The sequence below is a fragment of the Lupinus angustifolius genome, unplaced genomic scaffold, assembly GCF_001865875.1.
Source record: "Lupinus angustifolius cultivar Tanjil unplaced genomic scaffold, LupAngTanjil_v1.0 Scaffold_2_271, whole genome shotgun sequence".
Taxonomy (NCBI): domain Eukaryota; kingdom Viridiplantae; phylum Streptophyta; class Magnoliopsida; order Fabales; family Fabaceae; genus Lupinus; species Lupinus angustifolius.
In genome coordinates, this window is record NW_017716678.1 from 30 (window position 1) to 10,892 (window position 10,863).

Here is a 10,863-nt window from a genome sequence, read left to right on the forward strand (position 1 = left end):
GGCAATTTCTGATTTGATGAAGGGACTGAATCAGAATTATTGCAACTTAAGTAGTAACCGCTTCGGGGTTACTTTTATGGGTTATGGTCCCCATTTGTAGAGCAAAAAGGTTTTAAGGTGTAAGGTTGAGGATAATAAAGGTGGATTAGGATAGTGTTATCCATAGGGATAAAACACTATCAAGTTATCCACATCAAGAGATAAGGCAACTCTCCTCATAAGAAAATCACTCTCACCAAAAGGAAAACTCTCAAGCTTTTGCCATTCTGATTCCCCTCTAGAGAACAAAAGTAAAACCATCAAGTGCTCTAACATTTGGAAGATCATCACACCCTCATACCTTCGAGATTCCATATGGCTAATCAAGGTATGTTCTTCATCTTCACCATGAAATCATTTGGGGTTATATTTGTCTAGATCAATAATATTATAAATATAATATTTTTTGATATTATTAAGTATATCTCACATAAATCAAACTTTAATATTTTGGTCTTTTTAGAATCTAGCAAGCTCCTGTAACATTTGATTAACGTCTTGTTAATATTATAAATTTAATATGGAAACCGACATTTTGAACTAAAAAAAATTCAAAAAATTTTGGTCTAGACTCTAGAGTTTGCGCAATCATCGCTCCCTGCAGTAGTTAGTTATTTCATGGAAGCTGCAATGTTTCGCAGCCATGCACAAGAACATTGAACCTACCCGCCCACCCTCTCTCTCTTACATAAATTTCATTCCATTTTATAATGAATAATATTATTTTGAGGATTAAACTAACAACTTTCATTTATTTTTAAATTTTTATATGATTTTGTTAAGATGCATGATAAATTATTAAATATGAAGAAAAAAGAAATATATAATTTAATTTGTTGTAAAAAATAATAAAATTTAGATTATTCAAATAACATAAGTTGTTTTTATCTTATAGAGTAGAGTATACACGTGCTATCTGCAAAGTTGACCATAGCCCACGTGTTTTTAATAAAGAATGCTTCTAGTCTTTGCCAACACTACGAGAAAGCAACACCAACCACCATATATATTCACGTACGATTACCACTGACAATTGTCCATAGGGATTTGAAAACTTATTTATTCTTATTATTTTATAAAAAAAAATTGGTATTATTAAGAGTATCCTTCATTCTATTAGATAGGAGCTAGACAAATTTACACAACTAATGTATTTTGATCGATTTATTACAATTTTGGTGTAACATTTTAAAATATTACTTGCACTTTTCACTAAACTCGTGGATAGTACGCACAATACTTTTTTCCTTTTAAAATCGTGGACACCATCTACACTTTTACTTTTTCTCTCTCTTAAAGTTGTGGATGGTATCCACAAGTTCACTTTTTCAATTTTTTATCCCCTAAAGTTGTGGATAGTATCCAAACTTCACTTTTCAATTTTCTCTCTCCAATTCTATAAGTTGATGGGACATTCTTGACCGGCAAATATACTAGAACATTGCTAATAGCAAGTTCACAAGATGGTAACAAAAGTATCTTTCTAGTTGCATTTGCCATTGTTGAAAGAGAAACGAAGAAAACTTGAGAGTAATTTTTTTTATAACCTTAAAACTTTTGTTACCCCACAACCAAACATATGTATAATATCAGATATGGGTACAAGGTTGTGGGTGCACTTCGTATGATTTTGTTTTAATTCATTATGTATATCATCCCAGGGGTTGAAAAAGTAAAGTTGTGGATACCATCCATAACTTTAGGGAGAGAAAATAAAAAAAGTGAAGTTGTAGATACCATACACAACTTTAGGTGAGAGAAAGTGAAATTGTGGATGGTGTTCACAATTTTAAGAGAAAAAAAGTCATGTGCGTATTATCCACGAGTTTGTGAAAAGTGATAATGTTTTAAAAATTACACCAGAACCGTAATAAATAAGTCAAAATACACTAGTTGTGTAAATTTGTCTAAGGAGCTAATCCCTTTCATAGTGCATGACTGTCTCTCCCAACAAAATTGCTCTCAAGAATCAAACTCTTGACCTTATGGTCATTTTGTGATGTAGTGAGATCTTACACTACTAGGTTTACATATGCTTCCCACTTCTTTGTGTCACTCTATGTGCCAGAAGATATAATTGATCAGAAAAATATTTAATAATTGTAATTTCAACTTAAATATTTTTTTTAACCAATCAGATGTGATAATATATGAAGTGATACAAAAGTGAGACAACAAATGTGCTCTCTATACTACTAGACCAACACCTTATTGGATTATTATTTTATAAGATAATAACAACAGTATAATATATGCATTGATAATGTAAATATTTATATACAGTTAGTACATCATTCATCACTCATTTATATTATTTTATTTAAATGTTAATGATAATTAAATTAAATAATGAATGATAATATAAAAAACTTTTACTAGTACATATATATTTTTCTCTAATAAGAATATATAATTTAAATTATAAATGGATTCAATAAAAACAATAAAGAACAATCTGTATATCTAAGTTTTTCACATGGTCATTATATTTATGAACCATTTTTATCATTTATATATGGAAAATGATATACTCTCATACTAAATCTTTCTACTCATAAGAAAGTAACATATATTATAAGATGATACTTTATTTATTAATAATTAATTTATAAAGTACATATATCATTTTCTTGTAGGTACGAGAGTTAATATAAAGATTTAATATGATAATATAATATTACTCTTTATATATACTATTTATTTATTTAAGTGTCAATTTTAACTAACACATAAATAATTAACTAATAAAAAACTCTTTACACTAATTATTTTCTCATGATAATGGGCATGGCATAGGATGAAATAGACACAAAAAGAGGGTGATTAATGTCTTTATCATAATGATGGAGCCGCCTCACAATTCAACCTTAGACTCTTACGCCCTTCTCTATTCCAATTGACTCAAACATCTCCACGCTGCTGAATGTTGATAATAATCAAGCAACTTTTATATTTTTCAACCTAATTTTTATTTGTGTTTAATATCTATGTATACATTTAGTTCATCATATCCTACATTTTTATTTAATAATCAATAATAATTAATATATGAATGATATATTAATGGTATAAAAGATAATCATATATATTAAATCTTTTATCTTATTTATTGTGTTTCACTTTGGTCAGTTTTTACACTTTTGATTACCCTCCTTATTAACTATTAATAATAATATTAGGAGCAAAATTAATCACTTTTGCTGATGATATTTTCTTGAACTTTTTTAAAAAGACAATTCATATGATGGTTTCTGCAAAAGATTATTATAGAGTAACAACGGAGGGAGTATAAACTATAAGTAATCATGTGTATTGGATAATTAATAGTTTAACCATTGATAGGGATTAAGAGCTATTTTTGGGGATGTTTATTATAAGTCATTGTTGGATGACCTTCAAATAATTATCGTACTTAACGGTGTAGATTTTTTTTCCTTGGGTAGTATCTTTTCCATGGTCTCTTATGGCCTTATCTGTTCCTTTTCGGTTGGTTTTTAATGCCTTTATTTTTTTTGTTTTTTCTCTTTTGATTGGTCTCTGGTTGTTTTTTTGTGTTTTTTGGTAGGGAGTTTCCTATGGTTGCTTTAATTCTAGGATGCGTGCCAACGGACATTAATTTCCCCTTAAGCAAGGTTTCGGGTTCGAGTCGTGTAGATGGAAAAATGTGTGCTGAGAGAATTAGTCTCACGTACTTGTGGATGTTCCCGACTCGGATAGGATTGCCTTCAATACGAGGATAGATGTGTGAAACCAAAAAAAAATTCTAGGATGGGGTTCTGTGGTATTTTTGGTAGTCTTTTCAGTTTGAGAAAGTTCTTCTCAAGTATTTCATCCTATTATTAATAAATTCATTTTGCTTAAAAAATAGATTAACCATTGATTATACCTATATCAATTAAATAATTGATTAGTCAAATAATACATTCAACATCTAAGACATTTATTCATTATTTTGGTATAATTAATGATATCTTTTACCTTATGGTTAAGAAATATTAAATTATTCTACTTTCCGGCGTGTATGGTTATCTCTCCCAATAAATGTTGTTCATATGAGTCGAATATGTAACACTTTAACCTATTTATGGATCAAATAAGATCTTACACTACTAGATCAATGTTTTTTGTACACATTTATTGATTATAAATAATCATATCATTACCTAAATTAATGGTGAACAATAAGAACATTCTTTAAGAAATCTAATAAGGTACATTTACTAAAAATGACATATTTAAGATTTTGATAAGTATTAGACTTGAAATTATAATATTATTCGAGTTTAATATCTATGTGTCGTTAGTGTAAAAATTTATACATAGTTAATGTATCATATATTATTCATTTGTCTTATTTTATTATTTAAAAGTCAATGATAATTACATATGAATGTTGGATGATGCAACCACAATGTAAAACACTCTTACATAGTTAATATATACATATTTTCTCATATTAATTTATGGAATTTGTATTTCATAAACAATGTCTACCCATGTTAAATAAAATTAACAATGAAAATAAAGTTTATAGTGAAAAAAGTCATGACTTGATAATTTTTTGTAAGTAAATTTTAATCACGTTTCACACAAACACTGTTTTTGACCATTTTCTTACGACACCGTTCCACTGCATATATACCACTTTAGACTTTCATCATAATATTCGATGTATGTAACCATTATATATTTATATGTGTCAGAACAACATTAAGAGCAACCCCACTATTTATATTAGTCCAACTTTTCTTTCTACCTATAACCACATACACATATATAGTGAAAAATCTTAGAATTGTGTTACTTAATTTCAATGGAGAATTATCCCATTTTGTTCCCTTGTCCTTCTTCTTCTTCTAGCTACCAGATTTCAACAAGTGTTGTGGGAAGTTCTCATCATGGTTTTAATGGAATGAATAATGGTCAAAGTTCAAATGCATTCTTGGGGTTGAGACCTAGTGATGAGATGGATCATGATGATAATCATCATCAGGGGAGAGCAGAAGTATCTCATGTGATAAGTGAAAGAAGCATAGAAGTGAGCGATGAAGTTGGTAATTCGAGTAATAATAAAAAGAAAGGAGAGAAGAAGGTTAAGAAACCTAGATATGCTTTCCAAACTAGGAGTCAGGTTGATATACTTGATGATGGATATAGATGGAGGAAATATGGTCAAAAAGCTGTTAAGAACAACAAATTCCCCAGGTTAGTTCAATTTTCATGTTCATAGCTAGTAGTTCTATTTTTCATTTTCTTGATCTTGTTTTACAGGCCAATACAAGAGGTAATTAATCAAACCTGCCAAGTTTGACTTTATACAAACGTGCTTAATTGAACTAAGAATATAACAATCCACTCTATTATATTTGGTGTTTTAAATTATGATTTTAATATACATAAGGTAAAATATGATGTAACTTTTATCATGGTGTAATTTTCACTTTCATTTAATTTTTATAAAAAATATATAACCCTAAATAACTACCACTAACACATTCATTAACCATATCTCTTAACTTAAAATGAATATTATCATAAATAAAAAAAATATAATATAAAGTACACAAAACACTATAAATATATTATAATTCTAAAAAAATAAAATATATTAAAATGGAATATGAAGTACCATACAATATTAACTGGTAGACACAAAGTGCCTGTACACACTAGTCATAATAATGTAATACTACAATTCTGATTAATAAAATTACTACAATTCTGATTAATAAATTTACTACAATTATGATGTTATTGAAAAACTATGATATAATCCTTAGTTGCATTAATGTGATTTGATAACACATCATAATTACATAATTATAAGTTGATGTAGCATCATACTATTATGTTATGTTTGTATCATAATAATTAAAGTAGACTCAAGTATCTTTATAATAATTAAAGTAGACTCAAATAATACATTTACATTCGTTTATCAAAATAAAATATCTCTTTATATAAAGAGATATATTATCTCCTACAACCATTAAAGTTATGATATATATCTTATTTAATAATTTTTTATAAAAATATTTCTAAAATTAAATAAAACAGTACACGTATTATATTTTTATGAAGGAATTATTTTCTTAAATGAGGAGATATTTATTGTCTTTCTTTATATGCCAGTACATTTGTTTTATCTTAGATTATCTTAGAATTCAAGAAATTTCAATATCTAACTACAACGGTCAACAATGCTTATAAAGTATTTCATTTCAAGTAGTATTAAAAAATGATTTCAAACCTACAAGACCCTACCATATTTATGTATCTTAAACCCTTGAATTATGAATTCTTAACCCCACCATATTTATGTTAGGTAATAAAAAAGGAAAGAAGATTCTAGGAGTTCTAGTTCAATTGTTTCTCATCTAACCCCTCTTTCTCTTTAACTTCTCTTTGCTGACATATTTATATGGTCAAATCAAAAAATAATAATGGAATAAAACCAAAGTAGAAAAATGAATCATATCTATGCATCCATGCGTGCACGCAATATAGTTTATAATCTTACTTTATAGCTATTATCCGATCATGCAGATCTTATAAAACATGAAAGGGCCATACTAGAAAATTGTTTGTGATGGAGTTGCTTAAAATATTCGAGAAATTACTTGAATTGACAAATTTTAAAGTAATACAATAATTGACCCAAACAACAGTAAAAACTACAATATTGTGAATAATAATGAATAAATCCACCATGTTGATCTCTTTCATCATTATCAATGGTGTTGTGTGCTGTTTTATCTCTTTCATCATTATCAATTGCTGGCTTTCATATATAAATGATGATTTCATCATACAGAGATATGATATAGGGTTGTTGGGCTTAACTGTTATAGGAAGAAATTCAATCTCAAAGTTATATGACCTACGAGTTGGTTAAGTCATAATTTTTTCATATATCAAAGTTATCAAAAGACAACTAATATATTTTTTATAAAATTGACATCTTGACTAACTAAAATAATTAGATCATATCTCGATACAACTTAAACAATAGTTCAATCAATTTGTCTATTAGAAAAATATGGACAACTTCTAGATTCTTCTTCATTTTCTCAAATTTAAAATATATCATCCTCCCTTAAACTTGTTTTTTCATTCTGAATATTTCCTTTTAACTTTAGGAACAAGTTCACTTTGAGTGACTTTGTGAAAATGTATCTTACTTGATTTTCTAAAGTGCAATACTCCCTCACAATTTCTTATCAAATTGAGAATGTAGTGATGTTTAATGTCAATGTATTTATGTCCATAGACACAATTCTTAGTCAGAACAAGTATCGATTTGTGATTATAACTCATTCTTCTCAATTTCATGAATTTCTTCATACTTTGTTTTGTCTCTACCATTAACGAATATACCTTTCGATTTGGATTATACTTTGTTTTGTACACACAATTGATTTTGACTTAATGTTTACCTTCTCGAAGTGTTCTTGATTCTTCTGACTCATTCTTCTCAATTTCATGAATTTCTTCATACTCGCTAGTTATTAATCACAACATCAAATGTTTTCCATATACCAATATTGATTTATCAACTACTTTAAAACAATTGTTTCTACATGATGAACTCGGTTTGCACATGTACTTGCTATCACTTTGATACAACTAGCTATGATATTGATGATGGCAATAAAAAAAAATTAAAGTAATTTACTGTTCTGAAATTACAATGCTATGGAAAGAAAATATGAAGGCTCAAAGAACAAAATTCTTTCGACACACAAGTTTACTTTAACCTTTTTTCCTCTATGTTATTGTATTTTTTTACAAGGACATTGCAATTACAAGATCTCCTATTTATAGAAAAAATTTAAATAACAATACTTTGGATAAGATTGAATAATAATCCTGGTATATTAAAAAATTTAAAAGACAACTAACACACTTTTGATAAGATTGAAATTTGACCAACTAAGATAATTAAATCATATATAGATATAACTTAGAAATAATTATCAATCTAATCTTTTGACTAATAGATAAAGAATATTCAACAATTAATTTATATATAGATGCTTTCTTTAATTTGCAACTTTACAAATCTAACAGTGATACTAATTCAGAAATGCTATAAAAGATATAAATAAGTAGAGTACAATAACAATTAACGCATGCATATGAGTGAAATAATATACTTATCTTTTTTTGTACCTTCACAAACTAGCCCTATTTATACTTATACATTACACTAGTTACCTATCCATGAGAAATAAGAGGTGATGAATATAATTAATAGAATAAAATATTGTATATTATGGAGACAAATCAATAATCTTCAAAGGATATTATTTGAATTTGTTTCTATAATATACTATATTTTGTTTAATTTCATTACACTTATCACCTTTTTTGGATCACACTTTTTTTCTGGTCATGGGTAGTAGGTTCATGCATGTACAAAAAAGATAGAGATGATTTGTATATTTTCACTAACTCATACATACGTGTGAGTAGTATAATTTATTCTAGAATTTAAGATGTTTAAATCACAGTAGTATAGTTATGGAAATACATGGTCTAAACAAAAGTATATATTGATTTAATTGCTATTGTATGCAGGAGTTACTACCGATGCACTCATCAAGGGTGCAATGTGAAGAAACAAGTCCAACGCCTAACAAAAGATGAAGGTGTAGTAGTGACTACATATGAAGGAGTGCACACTCACCCAATTGAGAAAACAACAGATAACTTTGAGCATATTTTGAGTCAGATGCAAATATACACTCCCTTTTGAATACTCATTTCCACATAAAAAAATGAAGAAACTCTAGTTTAATTCCTATTTTAATATAGAAATAAAAGTTGTGACAGTAGAAGTAAAAACTCTAGTTTGGCTTAACACTTCTTAGACAATCCATTTCTTATTTTTATTGCTATATTAGGTTATGTAAATTGAGCTGTGCCCAGTTTGATATTGGTGACAATATATACAGGTAATTTATATCTTTATTATTGGTAGTTATTATTATAAATTACCAACGCAGATTTCATGCTTTTGTGGAGATCAAGATCAATACTAAAAATCAGGATGGTATTTTAAAATATAATGCATTTCACAATTATAGCCATAATATTATGGTTTTGATGCTTTCTACAATGGCATCAGGGCTGCATTATCCATATTTTTTCACAATTGTGATGATAAACACAATGCAACTGTAATTTAAAACAACAGTTAGGATTATAAAAAATGGTAAGATTGTTCTTTGGTTCTAGCCATATGTATATTACAAAATAATCTTACTATTGTGTCAAAGCTTATCCTCTTATTATTGCATTGGTTAGAAAATAAAGCTCTAAATTATTTAGTAAAAAACTCATTATTAAAAATTTTATAATCAATCACAAAAAATAACATAACTATGTACTATTATTATGAAAAGGGCAGAAAATTACTTAGTAACTACACTTTTGACTTAAATAATTTGGACTTTCATTATTCTAACAAATGCAACAAGTAGGAGTTTCATTATTCTAACAAATGCAACAAGTAGCACATTTTTTAGAACACTTCCCAAGAAAAATACCATGAGTTTCATTATTCTCTTATACGAAAATTTTGTTGGTCAAATAACATGGGCAGGGCAAGCTGATTACGGCCTATCCAACCTTACTTGAGTGCTTCAATGTCTAAAGTGACAAAACTTATTAGTTGATTATTGACCACCATGTCAATAGTCCTCTAAAGTACTCTTCTCCTAAAGTAAATAAAACTATTGAATTTGATCTTAGTTTCTTAGCGATGAAGAAAAGAAGGAAATTGAAAGAGTAAAAGTGAAGAAAAGAATTGAACTTTTATTATTGAATTTATTCTACACACAGATTAAGTGTAGAGAACTTATACAATAGAAAAATTAATAGTTGCTTGGATATAAGGTAGCAAACGTTTAAAGTAAAACTAATCATAACTACCATAACCGAAAATTATATGAGAATGGGTCATCTTTAACACCCCCTCAAGCTGGAGAGTGAATACCATTAACTCTAAGCTTGGGTATAAGGTAGCAAATGTAAAAAGTCAGATCTGGAGTTTGGAAGAACCACCAAAGTGTTGAAAGAATGATTGTTTCTTTTCTTTAAGCAAGATACTCAATTGGAATACCATCTTGGTTTCTTGGAATGATGAAATATGAGCAACTTTGCTAAAGAAAAACAAGAGAAAATGGAGATGAAATATGAGCAATTTTGCTCAAGAATAACAATAGAATAATATGAGCAATATTTGCCTCAAGAATACTGAGAAGAATTAAGAGAAATGTTGACAAAATTTGCTCAAATATATCAAGAAGAATTTAGAGAATAATAAAGAAAAAGTAACAGAGTGATAAGGATAATTTCTTGCAAAACTTGTAACTTAGGCTTGCTGCAAGAGGTTACCATTATAGAAACCTTGAGGAAAAGGTTATGGACTTGAGAAGCAAATTAAAGCAAGAAAGTAGGTCACTTCCTACTATTTCAGCTCAATCTTCTTCATCTAAACAAACAACAGCTCAAGAATCCATAACAAATAAGAAGCCACCATTGAATCCTTCGAAATCAAGGTTGTCACTGAGAAGAATAACTAATTTTTTTGCCTTCATCACCTCCTTAAACTTGTTTGATGAGAGGGAAAAGTTTCTTGCAATTCTTGGTGAGATGCGCCAAATTCTTGAACCACGACTTACTGCAGCGGAAAAAAAAGAAGAGGAAATCAACATAGCATGAAAAGCTGCTACTAAGAATCTCATACCAATATTCCAAGAATTGTAATGTTGCCGCATGGTTCTGGATCTATTTATCTCCCGACAAGGGTGTTGGATC

At 28.3% G+C, this 10,863-nt stretch overlaps 1 protein-coding gene across 1 annotated transcript; it reads left to right on the plus strand.

The window, feature by feature from the left end:
* The first annotated feature begins 4,718 nt into the window (after positions 1-4,718).
* On the plus strand, positions 4,719-9,015 carry LOC109337210 (probable WRKY transcription factor 75). The gene is made up of 2 exons (XM_019574134.1): positions 4,719-5,244; positions 8,620-9,015. Exons 1-2 carry the CDS (start codon positions 4,853-4,855, stop codon positions 8,795-8,797), a joined length of 570 nt encoding a protein of 189 aa, XP_019429679.1. The 5' UTR covers positions 4,719-4,852; the 3' UTR covers positions 8,798-9,015.
* The last annotated feature ends 1,848 nt before the right edge of the window (positions 9,016-10,863 follow it).

Coding starts and splice junctions, on each gene's coding strand:
- LOC109337210 (XM_019574134.1), top strand. CDS start 4,853: ATGGAGAATTATCCCATTTTGTTCCCTTGTCCTTCTTCTTCTTCTAGC. Junction 5,245..8,619: donor AAGAACAACAAATTCCCCAG/GTTAGTTCAATT, acceptor TATTGTATGCAG/GAGTTACTACCGATGCACTC.